Source organism: Ylistrum balloti, unplaced genomic scaffold (assembly GCF_031769215.1).
Source record: "Ylistrum balloti isolate Yb309-2 unplaced genomic scaffold, AGI_CSIRO_Ybal_v1 Utg370286, whole genome shotgun sequence".
Lineage (NCBI taxonomy): Eukaryota > Metazoa > Mollusca > Bivalvia > Pectinida > Pectinidae > Ylistrum > Ylistrum balloti.
Genome location: NW_026782218.1, coordinates 21,987 through 45,137, shown reverse-complemented (window position 1 = coordinate 45,137; position 23,151 = coordinate 21,987). Strand labels below are relative to the sequence as shown.

General features: G+C 36.1%; 1 protein-coding gene across 2 annotated transcripts; it reads right to left on the bottom strand.

Annotated features, from left to right (window-relative positions):
* Positions 1-1,933: 1,933 nt before the first annotated feature.
* On the bottom strand, positions 1,934-22,108 carry LOC132552903 (4'-phosphopantetheine phosphatase-like). 2 transcript variants are annotated; one of them, XM_060217100.1, is made up of 17 exons: positions 22,050-22,108; positions 19,462-19,684; positions 17,817-17,893; positions 17,194-17,408; positions 16,788-16,971; positions 16,291-16,383; positions 14,971-15,130; positions 13,959-14,146; positions 13,498-13,588; positions 11,179-11,279; positions 9,166-9,318; positions 8,530-8,642; positions 6,817-6,904; positions 6,348-6,555; positions 5,475-5,632; positions 4,967-5,136; positions 1,934-4,263 (listed from the first exon to the last, which is right to left on the bottom strand). In XM_060217100.1, exons 2-17 carry the CDS (start codon positions 19,565-19,567, stop codon positions 4,044-4,046), a joined length of 2,325 nt encoding a protein of 774 aa, XP_060073083.1. In that variant the 5' UTR covers positions 19,568-19,684; positions 22,050-22,108; the 3' UTR covers positions 1,934-4,043. The 2 variants fall into 2 exon arrangements, with proteins under 2 accessions (XP_060073083.1, XP_060073084.1); XM_060217101.1 differs by having other exon boundaries at positions 19,462-19,681; positions 22,050-22,091.
* Positions 22,109-23,151: the final 1,043 nt, after the last annotated feature.

Here is a 23,151-nt window from a genome sequence, read left to right as displayed (position 1 = left end):
AATAAGGTTTTCTCAATTTATATCATATACTACTTATATCAACCTTTGTTAATTAATTTACATTACATGCATATACTCCATATGAATATAATTCTTAAACGGTACAAGCCAATTTTGCCTTTTGTTTCTAGTGCTTTCTACTGATTCATAATACTCATTGTTATTGGTGATGAAAACACAGCGTAGTAAACTTGTATACCTGTACAAAGCAAACCAACCAGGGCATTGTTTTTTAACAGAAAACAAGGAGAATTAACAACAAAGGGCATGGTATTACCAAACACAACAAAAGTGCTGGAGATAATGCAGAAGGCCAAACGTCACTTCATGGTATGTATATAATATCATTAACCACTAGAGTTGAGGCATAACAGCATCTATCAACTGAAACATCATCAAGACAATCCATCTATTCTACTATATATAATAACCAGGAGTCACCATTTTGTCCCTTACACTCTATAACAAAGAGCACAGATTAAATGTTGGTAGCGTGGATGTTAGCAAACACAGAACTCACACAATGTGTGTAAGTATTCATATCAGCAACAAAAGTGAGATGGGATGAAAAAAATCCCTGTACAAAGAGAAATAAAAAAATATTTATGGATAATAAAAATAGTTTTTGTTTCTTTCTTGACATAAGAACAAAATCTTTGTCGATCAACATGGAAAATGAGAGATGTCATCATAAGCAGTATCAAGTTCATATTTACAGAGAAATTTTCCATTTCTTTGAGCATTTGATAAGCAGATAAAAGTTTTGACAATCTCCAAGATAGAATTTGTCTCTATGGCATAAAATTTTGTGACTGCATTTCCTGTTGAGCAAAACATGACAAGTAAGAAATTATGTTCTTAGTTAAGAATATCTATTTATGTTTGGTTTATTGCTTTACATCCTATTAACAGCCAAGACCATATAAGGACATGCTAGGTTTGAATGGTGGAGAAAGTCAGGGTTCCCGGAGAAAGACCATCGACCTATGTGCAGTACCTGGTGACTGCCCCCCGTAGGTCTCGAACTCGCGACCCAGAGGTTGAGGCCTAGTGATAAAGACCATCGACCTATGTGCAGTACCTGGTGACTGCCCCCCGTAGGTCTCGAACTTGCGACCCAGAGGTTGAGGCCTTATGATAAAGACACAAAAGCTATGAGCATTCTATAAACTTATAACAAGATCTACATGGTACAATTCTGTATGTTACACAGTGTCCAAAGTTAAATATCACTTTGTACAATTCTGTATGTTACACAGTGTCCAAAGTTAAGTATCACTTTGTACAATTCTGTATGTTACACAGTGTCCAAAGTTAGGTATCACTTTGTACAATTCTGTATGTTACACAGTGTCCAAAGTTAAGTATCACTTTGAACAATTCTGTATGTTACACAGTGTCCAAAGTTAAGTATCACTTTGTACAATTCTGTATGTTACACAGTGTCCAAAGTTAAATATCACTGAGTACAATTCTGTATGTTACACAGTGTCCAAAGTTAAATATCACTTTGTACAATTCTGTATGTTACACACAATTCTGTATGTTACACAGTGTCCAAAGTTAGGTATCACTTTGTACAATTCTGTATGTTACACAGTGTCCAAAGTTAGGTATCACTTTGTACAATTCTGTATGTTACACAGTGTCCAAAGTTAGGTATCACTTTGTACAATTCTGTTGTACAATTCTGTATGTATGTTACACAGTGTCCAAAGTTAAATATCACTTTGTACAATTCTGTATGTTACACAGTGTCCAAAGTTAAGTATCACTTTGTACAATTCTGTATGTTACACAGTGTCCAAAGTTAAGTATCACTTTGTACAATTCTGTATGTTACACAGTGTCCAAAGTTAATTACCACTTTGTACAATTCTGAGATGGGAAGTCCCACATTATGTTACACAGTGTCCAAAGTTATACCACTTTGTACAATTCTGTATGTTACACAGTGTCCAAAGTTAAGTATCACTTTGTACAATTCTGTATGTTACACAGTGTCCAAAGTTAAGTATCACTTTGTACAATTCTGTATGTTACACAGTGTCCAAAGTTAAGTATCACTGAGTATTACAAAATTTCTCTACTTACAAAATTGATCACATTTTGGTAGAAGATTTACAAATTCACATAATAAAATCTAATTTGTGTCAGTACATAGTTGTGTCTAGGTTAATCCATTCACATAATAAAATCTAATTTGTGTCAGTACATAGTTGTGTCTAGGTTAATCCATTCACACAATAAAATTGTCAAATCATTCATCACAGATACAATACTGTTACATCATATACTTACTCCTGAAGGTATTATGAAAATATAGTTAATCAAGGGGCTTAAATCAACTAGAAACTAAAGCTACATATCATAGTTAGGGAAAACACCTAGGTAAACATAGATAGTAATCACTCAGAGATGGGAAGTCCCACATTGTATGACTAATCCACATTTTGAGAACCTATTTCATCTCTCAGTAATGAGACGAACATCAAAACCTTTGTGTTCAAGATTCCTAAAAGTTTCACAGAGATACACACAAGTCTGTAACCACTGGGATACACACAGGTCTGTACCAACAGAGATACACACAGGTCTGTAATTAAAGGTATATACACAGGTCTGTAACCACTGGGATACACACAGGTCTGTACCAACAGAGATACACATAGGTCTGTAATTACAGGGATACACACAGGTCTGTAACCACTGGGATACACACAGGTCTGTACCAACAGAGATACACACAGGTCTGTAATTACAGGGATACACACAGGTCTGTACCAACAGAGATACACACAGGTCTGTAACCACAGAGATACACATAGGTCTGTAACCACAGAGATACACACAGGTCTGTAACCACAGGGATACACACAGTTCTGTTATCACACACACAGGTCTGTAACCACAGGGATACACACAGTTCTGTTATCACAGGGATACACACAGGTCTGTAACCACAGGGATACACACAGTTCTGTTATCACAGGGATACACACAGTTCTGTTACCACAGGGATACACACAGTTCTGTTACCACTGGGATACACACAGGTCTGTAACCACAGGGATACACAGTTCTGTTATCACAGGGATACACACAGTTCTGTTACCACAGGGATACACACAGTTCTGTTACCACTGGGATACACACAGGTCTGTAACCACTGGGATACACACAGGTCTGTACCCAGAGATACACACAGGTCTGTAACTACAGGGATACACTCAGGTCTGTTATCACAGGGATACACACAATTCTGTTACCACTGGGATACACACAAGTCTGTAACCACTGGGATACACACAGGTCTGTTACTACAGGGATACACACAATTCTGTTACCACTGGGATACACACAAGTCTGTAACCACTGGGATACACACAGATCTGTTACTACAGGGATACACACAGTTCTGTAATATTATTCTGCTGTTCAACAGTATTAAATCAGTGAAATCTAATTTTATCACAGTTATCAGAGTGATTGGTAGACCCTGATAAGGCTCTGTGAGTTGAACTGAACTGGTGACCTTTAGACAGACCCGAAATAAGTATAATATTGACATGAGTCTAATGAAGCGGAACAATTAATAAATACTAGTTCAGGTTTACTTATCAAACCTGTTCCAACATATCTAGTTTTACTTTTCCAGCAACACCACTATTTTTTCTCAACAGGTTACCATGTATGATATATGAAGATATTAACACTGGCTGAATCAGCAATGGTACATCAAAACTATGACTTCACACTAATACTCTAAAACTGGCTCACTCCAATATCAAGTCATTAACTTTGGGAATATAGGAATGATTCAGTCATTGATTTACCTCAGATTAAATCTGGTATCAATCCAAGATCAAAGTCAAATCATTTAATCACTTAAATATTAACTATGTCCCTCCTCTCTGTATAACTCACCTACTTATCATATCTACCAGTTGTAAGGTATATCCAATTAAACGTACTGATGTTTATATAGTCCATGTAGCTAAGTCAATCCTGTTTAACTATATATTACTGTTTGATGGCAAGCATCAACTCTCTTTTGAAGGATTTTCATATTTAAATATCACACTGAACATTTCTCCACCAAATCTATTGGCCAGCCATTTGTTTTTGAGAATAGCCACTTTTAGTGACTCACAAGAGAATTTGGCATCAAAGTTAGTGTGTACTGCTCTGCCCATTCCTTCAATCACAACCAAATCAGTCTTCTCACGTACCATAGCCTTCACTAGGGACTGGTCAACCAACCTGGAATAGTAAAAGTCCATTTAATGAACTACGTTCATAATAGTACACATCAAAGAGTTCCCATGATCTGCTGTAAACAAGGTTTTACAGCTTCTAATATTGAGTGTGCAGAAATGAACATTTGTAAAACAGACTATATTATACAACAAACAATGTTAACTGTCCTTGATTTGATTTATGGCAATTCACTTTTGTGATTTAACTCATTATCTCATAATTAATATCATTACATTAAAAATATTGCTCATTAACTCTGATTTAACTCATTCTCTCATAATTAATATCAATACATTAAAAATATTGCTCATTAACTATAACTAATATTGTTAAATTAAAAATATTGCTCATTAACTATAACTAATATTGTTAAATTAAAAATATTGCTTGATTAACCCTGATTTAACCCATTATCTTGTGATTAATATTTAGAAATACCAATTTAAATGTAATGTATAACTATTTTCTGAACATGAAGAGTTTTGTTTCCTTAGAAGTGATATATATCATTGCCGCCACCATTCTGTACTTGAAGTCACTTAAAGTTACTGGAGTCAACTCATTAACAGTGAGAACACATAATGATAACATGTTGAATAATAAATTGTGTATAATAAACACAAGGACACTTAAGGTACATCTGTACCTTCCAATGAAACCTCTATCCCACTACAGCATCAGGATCAGGTCTGACAGAGTTACCTACCTTAGATCAAGACATGGGGATTCCTGTCCTGACTCCATTGGCATCAGCCGATGTTCCTTTAGAGCGTTGTCAATGATTGGGCATATTTCCGACACTCTTTTCACAAGAATCGTAAGTTCGTTATATGTGACATCATTTAAAGTAGGACGGGAATTTGCACACAGTATCACCTATAAAATGTACCATTTAAACTCCTTAAACATTGTTAATGTCAAAATTTAAGTTTTTTTCTAGCACAATTTGAAAATTGGTATCAACAGATTAATTCAAAAGTGAATAAGTGACATTGGTGAGAATTTTTAGGGGAAAACAATTTTTTTTCCATATCAGGAACTTCAACAATTGTAATTACTTAAAATAAGACTTATTTTCTCAAAAGTATATATATATCTTGCCTTTACACAAAGTATCATTGAAAGTGTCTTTTGAATTTAGAATCATGATCGCTTGATTTCAAAAGTTTGGTTAATCAAATCATCAAAAGTTCAATCATATCAAAGAACCTTACTTTGGTTCCCCTGGTGAGAAGATCACGAACAAAGGGAAGTAACCCTAATATAATATCAGCACCGCTGTTGTCACAGAATACAACTGCACATTGATGAGGGGGGGCATTGTTAAGCCTCTCCATCCAGGCATCAAAGTAATCACACAGCCAGGGGCGGGCTAAAATAAAATTATAAAGTAATTGCATAGCCAGGGGCCGGCTAAAATAACATTATAAAATAATCACATAGCTAGGGGCAGGCTAAAATAATAATATAAAGTAATCACATAGCCAGGGGCGGGCTAAAATAAGATTATAAAGTAATTGCATAGCTAGGGACGAGCTAAAATGAAATTATAAAGTAATCACATAGCCAGGAATGAATCATTCTGTCATCACAAACAATCAACTGGATGTTTACAGTCTCATTAAGACACGCATAGTGAGTATTGCTAAAGAAAGACCTTACTATGACTATGAGCCTCCACAAGTTATAAGATTTATAAAGATGGTGCTGTTTGATGTTAGTTTGGAAAAAAGCAAAAATACACAATTAGTCACTGATTTGAATGAAGCAATGAAACAATAGATAATTATGACAAGATGACAACACAGTTTAATCAACAATGTGTAATAATGCATTATGGTCATTTGCAAATGGTGGTTTAATCAAACAGGATGAAGTCACTAAAGTGCTTACAATTTGATGCTTAATCAGTGTATGAAGTTTGATGAGAATTCCTCATATTACAGTGACCATGATTTAAAAAAAAAACAAAAAAACTTGAACTCGGAAGCTTTAAAAGTGTGTGTATACTTCTATAATGTATGTCTTGCTCATTATCATTTCCTGTGCTTAAAATTGTAAGATAAATCATCACTAAGCATCTATACCTTCAACTTTATCTAGTGCTTCGTTGAAGCCAAAGTCCTGGCCAGATTCCATCATTTTAACCACCTCTTTAGCTCCCCAGTCAAACACATTACCAGCCAGGAGACCTCTGGCCAGGCTAAGAAGGCGGTCACTTTCATCCATACTGTCAAGGGACTTAAGACGGGCTGGAAGACTCCGCAAGGCATGTTCATTTTCTGTCTGTTTTTGCTATTTGAAGTAAAAGACAAAAGTGCCATGCCAAAGTGACAGAATTTTCCAAACGTTTTTAATCAACTTCACCAACCTTTTCTTGTGATCAAGCTTCTTGTAAAATCTTCAAACCACTATTAGGGATGCCTAACAAACAATGCTTATCTACTCATTCCATAAAAACACAATATTTCATAACTTTGAGAAAAACAAATCCTTGATTTAGACATTAGTTTCTGAAGCCCTTCTGACAGGTGGTCTGTGACCTTTGACACTTACCTGTGAGTAGGGGTCGGTGAAGAGATAGTCTCTTAATAGATGACTACTTGTGTCCAGTAAAAACCTCACTGTCAGAGATCCATATGCACTGATAAAATCAAAAACATATTTTTAGATTTGTGAGAAAGGGAACAAGACAAAAGGAACACAAGTTCTTGGTAATGTATGGAAACTACAGCATGACTCTGGATTCTATTTTCAGTAATAGGTCACATGAACTTTGACCTAAAACACAATCCAATGCAACTCTTTTCCATACACAACCTGTTTACTTTATATGACCAAGAAAAGACTATGTGAACAGAAGATATTGCACAGAAACTAAAGTGTGACTAGTGTCATGCTGATAACATGTATATGACTCGAACTTTGACCCAAAGACTAACCCATACAACAAAGGGCAATAACTCTGTATCTAAAGGGTTACAGGCCCTGGTTTTGGTACACTGCACTCTGTTTTAGTATCATCATTTTTTACACTAATTACATTATCCTAATAACAAGAGCACAGCAGTGCGTAGAAATACAAGCATATTCCATGCAAAATTTTGTTTGGCGTATAAAATGCAGGTATTAAGTTATGCTGAATTTTAACAAAGAATAATAAGTATATGATTCTGTAATTAAGGATTTTGTGGCTCCCCAAACTGATACACTGTACATTGTCTTAGTATGACCAATATATCCATAAAGAGTGGGGGGACGGGTGGATGGATGGACTGACAAAGAGGGAAATATATGCTCCCCCAAAACATTTTCAAGAAGCATAACAAACATGTCTCCATACTAATATGTGGGAGACATAATTGTGCAACTAAAATTTGTTTATACTGCCATATATATATATATACAGGTGTTTTACTGACTACTGTTACATCATATACTGTCATACATATATATACAGGTGCTACACTACTGTTACATCAGATACTGTCATACATATATATACAGGTGCTACACTACTGTTACATCAGATACTGTCATACATATATATACAGGTGCTACACTACTGTTACATCATATACTGCCATACATATATATACAGGTGTTTCACTACTGTTACATCATATACTGTCATACATATATATACAGGTGTTTCACTACTGTTACATCATATACTGTCATACATATATATACAGGTGCTACACTACTGTTACATCAGATACTGCCATACATATATATACAGGTGTTACACTACTGTTACATCATATACTGTCATACATATATATACAGGTGCTACACTACTGTTACATCAGATACTGTCATACATATATATACAGGTGCTACACTACTGTTACATCATATACTGCCATACATATATATACAGGTGTTTCACTACTGTTACATCATATACTGTCATACATATATATACAGGTGCTACACTACTGTTACATCAGATACTGTCATACATATATATACAGGTGTTACACTACTGTTACATCATATACTGCCATACATATATATATACAGGTGTTACACTGACTACTGATACATCATATACTGTCATACATATATATACAGGTGTTACACTACTGTTACATCATATACTGCCATACATATATATACAGGCGTTACACTGACTACTGATACATCATATACTGCCATACATATATATACAGGTGTTACACTACTGTTACATCATATACTGCCATACATATATATACAGGCGTTACACTGACAACTGATACATCTACTTAGAACAGGTCACAATACCATGGATTTTCTTTGAGCCCATTCAGACGTTCTAGGTAACTGTCCTTGAATTTATTTGCCCGCTCTTCAACATCAGGGGAGCCTGACTGACTCTTAATGGCAAGATTCTTTGTCTGAAACATGTCAACATCTCACATCTTATATGTTAATCAGTGAAACAAGTCAACCCTGAACCTCATATCATATCTTAAACTCTGGTAATAGGTCAACTCGACTACATTATCTTATATCTTAATCAGTAAAACACATTGATTTCCTAAAGTTAATTACTTACTAAAACCTGACATATTCAAGACCTTCTGTCTGAAATAAGTCCACTCTTTATAATACCTGGTACATTACTGTTGAGACCTAAACATCTCTGCTGTTTCATTTTAAAGGAAGTGTTACGGTGACACTACGGTTATGTTACAACCACACTACAGAAGTACTATGTAAAAGCTATTGATTGGGACTATAGCTTTATTTTCTGTTGAATTATCCTTTGATTTCAGTCAACTAAATATCCTTTATCCACAATGCAAGTTTCATCAAAATTGCAATCACAGTTCAAAGTTGCAGTCAAGACAGGATCAAATAATAATATTTTTTTACACTTATTTTAACCTTAAATATTGAGGTGAAAGTCCTTATTACCTTGTCTACAGTATTTGAAAAGCAATCCAGCCAGTACTCTCGAGCGTCTGTATCCTTGGTAAGGTCAACCATGTCTGGACTGTAAGTGTCTGGATCTAACAGCACTGGACAATGGTCACGAGCATTCACCTTGTCCAACTCCAGCATATCAAACTGAAAGGAATGTCAATATTGTAATCATCTTCATTCCATCTACGTATTGACTATTTAACTAAACAGGGTCAGGGGAGGTGTGTCCACTAAGACTTAATAGGTACAATACTACAAACACTGTCACCTGTAAATATCATTTTCAAAAGGGATATTTAGTCAAACTTTTGTGTTAGTGGATTAAAACATTCGACCAAATACCAGTATTTCACATTAATTATAAATCCTAATATGTGATCAGATTTTTTCTCATCTGGCAGAGTTCCAATATTTTCAAGATGTACCTGTGCACATAAGGGAGATACAAAGGTTGATATGAAATCCCTTCTTCCTGACACTCTAACGTTTCCCTATGTTTATATATTGTTGCTATGGTAGTACACAACAGAAGCACAGAAAGAGAAAGAAAGAAAAAAACTGATCAACATGAAAAAAAGTGATCAGATTTCATTACATTTCATCAAGAAACATTTTATTGACAAAGACAAAGACGTAGCAATTTAACATCTCCTCACACAGGAGAGCTCTCTTTCCACATACATCGTTTACACCATTATTTTAATCAGCATGTATTTATCCTTAAATAGAATAAAATAAAAATGTAATATATGTATGATATGATTTAGTTCACTCTGAAATGTCATTTATTTCCGGTAAATATGACAAGCATACAATCAACAATGACTTCCTTTTGCAGATACAACATATATATTACAAGGAAGACAACCCTACATTTTCCAAACCATCAAACATAAATCTTATACTAACAACAACAAAGCTAGCATATAAGTTACCCTTTAATGGGCCTCTAGATAAATGTGTTTATCCGGATGTAGAGACTGTGGCAGCTGACATAAACATGAACTCGATGGTGTTTAAGAGTTATGGAATTTACCATTCTAATTATGTTACTAAAGACATAAACAACCACAAAGTGTTTTTATCAGACTGTGACTCCTTTCTGGTGCTAACAGGGAATCAACAAGCTTTACGATCCATAATGAGAGGTTTAAACATTTAATTTATCACAGATTTCCATCAACAATGTACCTATACTAATTTTTCAGGAACACTATAATTATTCTCACTTGTTACTTGTAACATATCACACCTCAACAGCTATCTCAGGAACACTCTAATCATTCTCACTTGTCACTTGTAACATATCACACCTCAACAGCTATCTCAGGAACACTCTAATCATTCTCACTTGTCACTTGTAACATATCACACCTCAACAGCTATCTCAGAACACTATAATCATTCTCACTTGTCACTTGTAACATATCACACCTCAACAGCTATCTCATGAACACTCTAATCATTCTCACTTGTCACTTGTAACATATCACACCTCAACAGCTATCTCAGGAACACTCTAATCATTCTCACTTGTCACTTGTAACATATCACACCTCAACAGCTATCTCAGGAACACTCTAATCATTCTCACTTGTTACTTGTAACATATCACACCTCAACAGCTATCTCAGAACACTATAATCATTCTCACTTGTTACTTGTAACATATCACACCTCAACAGCTATCTCAGGAACACTCTAATCATTCTCATCACACCTCGACAGCTATCTCAGGAACACTCTAATCATTCTCATCACACCTCGACAGCTATCTCAGGAACACTCTAATCATTCTCATCACATCTCGACAGCTATCTCAGGAACACTCTAATCATTCTCATCACACCTTGACAGCTGCCTGGAATACTGCATGGTTTGTTATATTGTTGTTATGTCTTGCTTTTAATTAATTTTATTGTTCTTCAGTCCAGAGTGTGCTTTACATTTCAATGTAAAGTGATACATTTATAAAGACGTAACTTGTCACTTCTCTGTACCTACCGTGGAGCTCCTGGTGCGTTTCCAGTTGACCGAGGACTGCTGAGCACTACTGAGGCCAGAACTGCGGGCGTAATTCTCACCCCAGGTATACGACTGGCTCCCTACAAACATTAAAACTCTCTTATTATCTCACAAGCCCTGAGCAGATGTACAGCAACAAGAAACATGATATCACATCATGTAACAAGACATCACTGTAGCAACTATCAGTTATGAAATAACATCTTCATAGACACCAATATCCAGCCAGTCAACTCCACTGAATATATATATTGTTTCATGTGATATTCATCTGACAAAAATTCCACACAGTGTAAATTCTGCTCACTGAAATAAAATTGATTTTGACTTAGCAGTACACACAGATTTTTTATTGGCTAAATACATATACATCAGGGATCAAATCATGTTATAACTTAATTATACATTGTTAAAACAAAATTACTTCAGTACACACTGTTTACCCTCTAGTGAGAAGCTGTTGACATGTAAGTAACTTCAGTACACACTGTTTACCCTCTAGTGAGAAGCTGTTGACATGTAAGTAACTTCAGTACACACTGTTTACCCTCTAGTGAGAAGCTGTTGACATGTAAGTAACTTCAGTACACACTGTTTACCCTCTAGTGAGAAGCTGTTGACATGTAAGTAACTTCAGTACACACTGTTTACTCTCTAGTGAGAAGCTGTTGACATGTAAGTAACTTCAGTACACACTGTTTACTCTCTAGTGAGAAGCTGTTGACATGTAAGTAACTTCAGTACACAATGTTTACTCTCTAGTGAGAAGCTGTTGACATGTAAGTAACTTCAGTACACAATGTTTACCCTCTAGTGAGAAGCTGTTGACATGTAAGTAACTTCAGTACACAATGTTTACCCTCTAGTGAGAAGCTGTTGACATGTAAGTAACTTCAGTACACACTGTTTACTCTCTAGTGAGAAGCTGTTGACATGTAAGTAACTTCAGTACACAATGTTTACCCTCTAGTGAGAAGCTGTTGACATGTAAGTAACTTCAGTACACACTGTTTACTCTCTAGTGAGAAGCTGTTGACATGTAAGTAACTTCAGTACACACTGTTTACTCTCTAGTGAGAAGCTGTTGACATGTAAGTAACTTCAGTACACACTGTTTACTCTCTAGTGAGAAGCTGTTGACATGTAAGTAACTTCAGTACACACTGTTTACCCTCTAGTGAGAAGCTGTTGACATGTAAGTAACTTCAGTACACACTGTTTACTCTCTAGTGAGAAGCTGTTGACATGTAAGTAACTTCAGTACACAATGTTTACCCTCTAGTGAGAAGCTGTTGACATGTAAGTAACTTCAGTACACAATGTTTACTCTCTAGTGAGAAGCTGTTGACATGTAAGTAACTTCAGTACACAATGTTTACCCTCTAGTGAGAAGCTGTTGACATGTAAGTAACTTCAGTACACACTATTTACCCTCTAGTGAGAAGCTGTTGACATGTAAGTAACTTCAGTACACACTGTTTACTCTCTAGTGAGAAGCTGTTGACATGTAAGTAACTTCAGTACACACTGTTTACCCTCTAGTGAGAAGCTGTTGACATGTAAGTAACTTCAGTACACACTGTTTACTCTCTAGTGAGAAGCTGTTGACATGTAAGTAACTTCAGTACACAATGTTTACCCTCTAGTGAGAAGCTGTTGACATGTAAGTAACTTCAGTACACATGTTTACTCTCTAGTGAGAAGCTGTTGACATGTAAGTAACTTCAGTACACAATGTTTACCCTCTAGTGAGAAGCTGTTGACATGTAAGTAACTTCAGTACACACTATTTACCCTCTAGTGAGAAGCTGTTGACATGTAAGTAACTTCAGTACACACTGTTTACTCTCTAGTGAGAAGCTGTTGACATGTAAGTAACTTCAGTACACACTGTTTACCCTCTAGTGAGAAGCTGTTGACATGTAAGTAACTTCAGTACACAATGTTTACTCTCTAGTGAGAAGCTGTTGACATGTAAGTAACTTCAGTACACACTGTTTACTCTCTAGTGAGAAGCTGTTGACATGTAAGTAACTTCAGTACACACTGTTTACTCTCTAGTGAGAAGCTGTTGACATGTAAGTAACTTCAGTACACACTGTTTACTCTCTAGTGAGAAGCTGTTGACATGTAAGTAACTTCAGTACACACTGTTTACCCTCGTAATGATCACAATATGTTCATGGTAAATTCATCAGGAAACACAAATAGTGTTGTACATCTATACAATTACCACAGCAGGAAATTGTAAATGGACTTAAATACAGAACAAGTTTATCAAGAGAAGATATACTTAACCGGTCTCATCACTCTCTTCTGCACCTCTCAGAAAGGCCCCAATGGCACCAAGATAGCCCTCGTGTCGAAGAAAGAGGGGCTGAATCTCGTCCTGTAACAAGACAGAGCACATGCTACTTCTCTAAAACATTTTCAACTTTTAAGTTTATTGTCAATTTCACCAAAAATATATGTATCAGTGAAAATCCGCCTTCAAAAATTTATTTGAAGGTCAAAACTGATGTCATTTAGATAAATTAGTGAAGACAATCCGAAGCATTGAAGTAAAATGTATTTATCAACTCAGAACAACTTCATTTTCTGATATAACAGCTGGTCCCAGCATATTAAAGAGAATACTTATCTCTCATAACATAGCAAAACGCTGTATTTGTCCTTTTACCGTGATTTCAATATCATACATAACATTGATTATATCAAATTAGAGAGGCTCCATCGTTATATATGACTGTATAACTGACCTTTGACCAGAAGTTGATGGAAAAGGTGATAGTACGCATGGTTAAGGGATGACCTCGAATGAAATAGCCTCCGAAGTAGATCTTGGTCAGTCCATGCATCCGAGCATGAAGACAAGCAATCTGTCCGATGTCATTACTAATGGACAGCAGCAGTGACCGTGCTATATCTTCCTCCCTGAAGGATGATTCTGTAAAATGTATTGGTTGGTTTGATTTCAATTAACCTACGACTAAGTCAAAGACAGTTGTTAGTATCAAAATTAACATCAGGGGTATTTTGTACAGCAGATACAGCATATACAGTAAAATGTGTTACAAAAGAAAAAAGTGTTGAATTTTCACATCACAATTATATCTAAATGTTAAGGAAGAATATTCACTAAGTGTAGCTAAAACAGACCTTTTCAAGGTTTAAAGAGAAAAAAGGTAAACAAGGTACCATAATCTGTGACCTACCCCTGTCTTCATGTAACTTTCACCTACCATGGACTTTGTGTGACTGTGACCTTCGAATGTTTTTTGAGTGCCTGTGACCTATCCTGGTCTCTGTGTGACCATTACAATGGTCTGTGAGTAAATGTGACTTACCCCAGTATTTGTGTGCCTAAATGTGACCGTAACCTACCCTGGTCTCTGTGTGACTGTGCCAACCCATCATAGTCTTTGTATGACTCTAACGTACCCTGATGTATATTGTATGTCTGACCTACCCTGGTCTCTGTATGACTCTAACGTACCCGACGAATATTGAATGTCTGACCTACATTGATCTACATTGTATGTTTGACCTACCCTGATCTACATTGTATGTCTGACCTACCCTGTTCTCTGTATGACTCTAACTTACCCTGATCTACATTGTATGTCTGACCTACCCTGTTCTCTGTATGACTCTAACTTACCCTGATCTACATTGTATATCTGACCTCCCTAGTCTTTGTGTGACTCTAACATACCCTGATCTACATTGTATGTCTGACCTACCCGGACGTACATTGTATGTCTGACCTACCCTGGTCTTTGTGTGGTTGTGTAGCCTTGCCAAAGCTACTAGCAATCACATCCCCCGTTAGACCAATGGAGGAGTATTCTCCACCATAGATATCCTTGACCAACATGTCCACCTCTCGATGGTCTCCTTTCTCAGCCAACTCCAGCAACTCATCAAATGTCTGTGACAGAACATACAATTGATGATAAGTCAAATCTGAACTTGTTGACAAACATCAACTACTTTGTGGTTAATACTAAAAACCAAATGGTCACTTTAACTCCAAATTCATTCCATAAATAAAAGACCATTTGGTGAATCATATTTCCTCAATGAATGTAAAATTATAGGCAAAACAAATTTCTTTTTTGATGTACTTTGATGTAGGAAGGTCAAAGGTCAAAATGTATGTCAGAGTCACCAACTTCTGATAATAAAAACCACTTCTCTTAAGTGAACCCATACCTCAAGTATGAAGTGACAGTGTATTGTAGGAGTCTGGACCAACTTTTTCTTTGATGTAGGAAAAAATTCTCAAAAAAAGGCCAAAGAGACCTACATTTGACACAAGACACACAGCCTCACCAAGGTTAACCTAGGTTCTAAGTATGAATTCCAGTGTAGTGTAGGAGATAGAGCCCAGACAAGATGGCGAAACGACGAACAGGCTTCTAACCATGTTTTTTAAAACATTTTATAATTGGGATTCTGCTTTGGCCTTTTTCAGCATGGACTCAAGGTTTCACATTGTCCCAGCAACTAACTGGGATCCTTCATTAGCCTTTGTCAGGAGGGACCGCTGGTTCCACAATGTCCCAGCAAACTAACTGGGATCCTTCAATAGCCTTTGTCAGGAGGGACCGCTGGTTCTACAATGTCCCACAAAGCAACTAGGATTTTACATTAGCCTTTGTCAGGAGGGACCGCTGGTTCCAAATGTCCTACAAAGTAACTAGGATTTTACATTAGCCTTTGTCAGGAGGGACCTCTGGTTCCACAATGTCCCACAAAGTAACTAGGATTTTACATTAGCCTTTGTCAGGAGGGACCTCTGGTTCCACAATGTCCTAGCAACTAACTGGGATTTTACATTAGCCTTTGTCAGTAGGGACTGCTGGTTCCACAATGTCCCACAAAGTAACTAGGATTTTACATTAGCCTTTGTCAGGAGGGACCGCTGGTTCCACAATGTCCCACAAAGTAACTAGGATTTTACATTAGCCTTTGTCAGGAGGGACCTCTGGTTCCACAATGTCCCAGCAACTAACTGAGATTTTACATTAGCCTTTGTCAGGAGGGACCTATGGCCCCACAATTTTCCAGTAACTAATGGTTTCCTACCTTGGCTTTGGTCAAGAGGGACCCCAAGCCCCAAAATGTCCCTCCTCCATTTGAAGTTCCACCGATCCTCTCAAATTTTGTTTCAGAATCCACCTGTAACAGAAAATTATTTTCTTCTAAAGAAGTTTGAATTTGTTCCTTAATGAAGAAGCACAACTATTTCTGCAACTGAACTAGAATCAAAGTCAGTAAATTTGATCCATTAGTTATTACTGATGCTAACTAGTTTCACTTTTATCAGACTGACCCCTGACCCTATGCTGACCTCACTTTTATCAGACTGACCCCTGACCCTATGCTGACCTCACTTTTATCAGACTGACCCCTGACCCTATGCTGACCTCACTTTTATCAGACTGACCACTGGCCCTTGGCTGACCTCACATTTATCAGACTGACCCTAATAATCAGTTTACCTCACCTTTGTTAAACTGGCCCCTGACCCTATATCAACCACACTTTCATTAGAGAGACCCCTGACCATGTGTTGACCTCACCTTAATCAGGCTGACCCCTGACCCTATGTTGACCAAAAGGTAGGGGAAGACATTATGGTTCACTCCTTGGAATCTGTACTCAGGTTTCTCATGTCGATGATAAGAGAATGCCTCATCAGGGATGTTTTGAAGAAGAAAGTTACAGCCCCGTATCAAACACTGCATCTCATCTTCTTTGTCTATCCTGACCACAGATAAATAACATAAAAACATTAACTTTTAAATTGCATTGTCCTAGGATCCTTTTATTTCTGTTATTTTGTAACATTATATTTTTATATTTAATTTTTTAACTGTTTATCAAATACTGTAAAAATCCTTTTATTTCTGAAAAAGGATATAGTTTAGCCAGAATTTACTGTAACAGGAATCCTTGTAGATGGTTCTGTATTATATCTATACTCACTGTACCCCCAGCTTTGAGTTGATGAGTTGTCGATATTTATGGGCCCCGCCCCCTGTCGCCTTAATGACCTTGTCCTTTAATGGCGACCCTTTCAGGTGTCTTTGTATGAAGTCAAGACATGTCTCAATGAGACGAGTCTCAAACTTGACAAAGTGAAGGCGGTTTGTGAACTCATCTTCCTCAGAAACTTGGTATATACTGCCAGCTCCTTCCAACTGTGAATAAACATACCATGTGATTCAGAACATGTGAGGGCTAAGGAAAGACTTTCAATGCATATCAAACACAACTTTTAATTGTCACTTAAATTATGTTTCATGAACGATTCATCATGGATCATAAAACGAAAAAAGGAAAGAGATAAATTTATTTCAGTTAAATGATGAAACTAAATCTATGCAGGAATATTTTCACAATTTCTACAATTCACTGCTTTTTACTGTTAAACTACAAAGTATTTATATCTACCCAAGAGAGATTTTCTATTGTTACAAATCCAAAAATATGTCAATGTGGAAATTCCGAGACATTTGTACTTCTATACAAGAATTATTACTATTAATGATATTTTGACAATGATCTTGGACCTCTAGAAAAGTACAAATCAATAATTTGGATCTCACCTCGGATGACTCCTCTGATACCAGGGACGTCCTACGCTGAAGAGTAGAACTGTAGGCTAGCTTGGCCAGGGAACCACCTATCAACCAAATCAAAAACAGACTTAACTAAGTGACTTACTCAATACTGAACAGTACCTCAACATAGACACTTACTCAATACTGAACAGTACCTCAACATAGTCACTTACCCAATACTGAACAGTACCTCAACATAGTCACTTACCTAATACTGAACAGCACCTCAACATAGTCACTTACCCAATACTGAACAGTACCTCAACATAGTCACTTACCCAATACTGAACAGTACCTCAACATAGTCACTTACCTAATACTGAACAGCACCTCAACATAGTCACTTACCCAATACTGAACAGTACCTCAACATAATCACTTACCCAATACTGAACAGCACCTCAACATAGTCACTTACCTAATACCGAACCTCAACACAGACACTTACCTAATACTGAACAGTACATCCACATAGTCACTTACCCAATACTGAACAGCATCTCAACATAGTCACTTACCTAATACTGAACAGCATCTCAACATAGTCACTTACCTAATACTGAACATCATCAAAGATGGTATGTATCAACATTATATAGCTACCGGAAGCAATAGAGATTTTACATAATAAAATTAATTTTGGACCCACATATGTGAGTTCTGGACTCATGCTTTGCCTCTGGGGTTCACTCAGATTTTGAGAACCAATTTTTTCTGTATATAACTGGACTCATCAAAATTTTGGAAATGGCGCTCTTGACTAACGAGCAAAAATCTTACAAAAGTTACAAACAATATCTCAATATTTCTTCACACTCAATATGTCTTATACATGAAGCGTCAGATTATCATACAAATCTGTGAATTTCTTATTGTATAGCAGCTCCACTAACCACTGACAAGGGTGAGAAGTACATAAATATGATACCCAGAGAAACACATTCTACATGTATCTACATCTCCTTAAGTGAAATATAATATTGATTGGAAAAAACATCATTAAATTAATAAAAAATCCTACATCATATACTGACCAATCAAAATTGAGCTTTCTAATGATATAAATTATATTGTGACATTTATTATCTATTGATACTTGTATTCAGACACATGTGATCCAGAAGATAAGAATTTGTGGCTTCAGTGCTGTGACTTTGATTCCTCGATACACATCAGTTGTATTAGCATTTTTCCCCACATAAAATCACCAAATTTCTGGCTTTCCACAGGTAAAATCTGATATTTTTATGCAGATGATCTAAAGGACAGAATACAGAAATATTGTTACACCAATACAATAGGAACTGTAGGATTACTGTGTTAGTCTGGGATATGAACTTGTGAAACACATGTGACATTCCACAAACAAACATTAAATATTCCCTATATACAAATCAACTGACTTAGTTAAAGGTTTTACAAAGTCTAGAGTATTCAAACAAGTACATTGTGTTGATATTGTAAGTATGTTAAAGCATACAGTAATTTTTTACCCATTTTTTTCTGATGATTCCAGAGCACCATTTCAAAACCTTTGGTGAGTTCAGATTTAAAGTGGTTCTCAAAATTTGAGTGCGTCCTAATTATCACTGACTTTATACATCATTTATAATTCCAATTCAACACATACCAATGTCAATGGCAAAATGCTTGGCATTCTTCAGGTTCCTAAACACCTGTTCATCAGGTAAGGAAATGCTGACAGCATAGGACCTTTGATCTGCATTATGAGTCATTTTAGCTCATCAGCGCCAACAATAAATCAAAAAGCATCATTTACAGCTGTCTTCCTACGGAAAATTTTATCAATCAGCCTCCTCATCATGGTTTGCAGACAGAGATGGCCACATCTTCTGAAAAAGTAATAATTATAGAGATAATTGAACTCTAAACAATGAACTCGAAATAAAACTTTAAATAAATACATCAGAACCTACCTGATGGACAGGAATACAAAAAAATCCAAATATTGCAATTAATTTTGACCTAAATGAAAGTAACTGTATCCAAATATGTACATACCCTATTGCAAGTTAAATTAAAGGATAAGAACTGCATTTTCTGTAAAAGTTGAAATATGACCTTGAGAGATATGGCAAATTTCTGGCTTCTCAAGGCTAGTTTACTAGTTTTATTTCATTTCATTTCAACAATTTTATTGTATAAACATATATAAATGGATGAGATAACAGGCATTGTCTATTTAAACCTTTTCCTTCGGTGGTAAGTTGTGACTATCACATACATCAGAGACGTATTTAACACAGAGATAAAAAACTCATCATTGAGCCGACGGTTGATCACACAGGTCCCGATGTCTAACAGTAACAGTTCATACAACAGTGTGTGTACCCATATGTAGCATGGTGTATCTATAGGATTTCCAAACGCGGCAAACTGCGCCATATTGTATTTGTCATATTAGATGTAAGCTTTGAAGTCATTGTGTATGTGACATTTTAGAAAGAATTACAATGTAGATATGCAAAGTGTCTTAGTAAATAAATGTTTACTGATGTATATGAAGTTTATTCTGAAACATCTATGTGATGCTGATGTGTTATGATGCATCAATTACACAGATTCTCTGAATATACATAACATTTCTACATGTCCGAAGTTGTTTTTATGCGTTGTCAGCGTATTGGTGAACCTTCTTGTCACCGAATACATGGAACTCCTCATTCTTTATATATAATGTTTCAATTTGTTCTATTAAAGTATTTTTGTCATCCTTCCTGACAACATTCTGATAAATCATCGATGATATTTAGTAATTAAGAGAAAAGTCAGTATTTTCACAACAAAGTTGTATTCCACATGGTGGGTGTGGTTGTGAACTGTGTCGCCATTCTAGGCTTCGGATTAATACAAGTTCTGTCTTTTGTGTGTCCTTCCGTTTAAGATGATTTTCAAATTTCAATAGCAAGATAATAATTTGACTCAAAATACCAATATCAGTGCACCATGCGGCCAACAAGGTTTGATAACCAAGCTGTGAAACAATGGTAATTTCATAACAAAGGTTTCTTACATGCCTGTAGGAGGTATGTACAAGAACTGTGCCATTCTCGGTTTAAGGGTAATATTACCTCTTTCTGTTGCTCATCGTTTGTCTTAAAATCACTCGATACATTTCCTTCAAGCAGACAATACAGCCATGTATGATTCTACAAGATCTTAAAGAGTTGCTGATCTCTGTGTTAAATAGGTCTCTGCATACACTTATACTTGAATAATTAACAATCATTATCTATTACAAGCAGCAGTAAACTTATCTACATTAGACTATATAAAGTCATGTGTTTCAGCTGATAGATAGAACTTCCAGAAGTCGAGAGTAACATTAGTCAAACCAATTCGATTATAGATATTCTGGATCAGCTGGAGTTACAATAACTGGGACAACAGAAATCAGTGTTCTGCATTTAATTTTCATATGGATGACCACAAGTGCAGGATGAGACGGTAAATATATATGATCAACAAATTAATCTTGATTTAGGTCACTAGGAGTATTTCTTAACTGGCAAAAGGAATATACTTAATTTACTGGGGATACAATCTTTAATATCCTTAAGGTCTATTTCCTGAGACAAAGAGAAATAGACCTGCATAGCCTCAGGAAACCAGAAACTTGCGATCTTCCTTAAGCTGATATTTTATAGATTTATAATACTAATACAAACGGACATCTTTTTATCAAAAAAATATTTGTAAAACACCTTTTTCCCATGGAGATGATTTTGTCATTCTCGACAAAGTCTGAAAACCATTCTGACAGTTTACAAATTCGGTCTCTCAACCTCTCACGTGATTTAATTCGTGAAATCATCCAAGTGCGGGTGTATTTTAATTCTGTGACCAATACACATGACAAAAGCTATGATTTTGAGGCAAAAGTGGGGTAGTATACAATTAGAATAGTCTATGAAACACTGGTAAATAAGGACTCTATCATTCAGCCTACATAGCATCTATGTTTTGCTCAGCATGCGCAGCTGGTCGAGGCCAAGGGAAAACATATGCATATATATGGACCGAGACGATGCTGTAACTAAATTGCATACGATTTCTTATTCGTGACGTGCCGAAAGTCAGTTAAAAGAGCTGTGGTTCATCTGAAGTTTCGGCCCATCATTATCTGTAGCATTACTGCAGGCTTATACCGTTTAATATCTATAACAGATAACTTATTTTGCTAAATTGCTAGCTTACAATACAAAAAGACAAAACGTCGTTTGGTTTCGTTGCCAACTTCTGCTGATAACAAGGAACTTTTACGACTGACATTCCTCGATGTAAACAACGCTTTTTTCCTTCCGGAAGTGAATCCGTTGGTCAAAGGTCGTTTAGAAAAGGAAGTGCATACCATTCCCGCCAATATACAATATACGAAAACAGAAGGACGTTTCAAAATTATGAGTGAACTTACTCGTCTTACATATTTAATGCTAAAATCAAAACCAAAATAAAAGTGGGAAATTTAATTAGTCCAGTAGAATTTACGTTTAACTACGGATTTAGAATATCGGTGCATACGATGAACGTGGTTGATACAGCTTTCGTTATTTAAAGACATGACGTCATCGATATACATATGAAAGTGAAATCGAAGGATTTTACAATGTCTTTATAACCTGTAGACATATCGGTGTATACAATGGGCGTGGCTGATACATCTCTTGTTATTTAAAGACATCACGTCATCGATATACATTTTAAAGTGAAATTGAAGGACTTTACAATGTTTTTGTGACCTGCATTGAAAAGCTCTTCCATAATTCAGCCTCGCATGAAAAAACCCAAGTCAGTCATCAGAGGGCATAGATAGTTCCAACTATGTATGTCAATAGTCTGTTGGAAGATCTCAACAACGACCCCGAGGAAACCTGTAGACCATGTTTATGAGTTTGTTACCCGTTAATTTCTTTTTTACATTTTGGACGTATTTCGCAAGAACTTCAATAAAGTTCACCAACCATATGTTTGAACCGTCGTTCATCTATCATGGAAAAGAAAGCCCTGATAACAAGTCATGAATTTCAATGATAAGGATTTTAGAACGACCTTATTACTGTACTATTCCATGCCGCTGGTGTATTTGAAGATACTGATGATGTCTCAAAATGACTGGACACATGAGTACCTATTTTGAAATGCGGTGGATGAACATCTCCCGATTAAGGTGAAGGTCTCAAAAATCAACAAGCCTCCATTTTTAACAGCGACTTACCAAGGCAGAGTATAAAGACACAGACTATTTAAGAGATAAAAGACCTGTGAACCACACTGTAAAGCATCGTGTTGAGTTATTTCG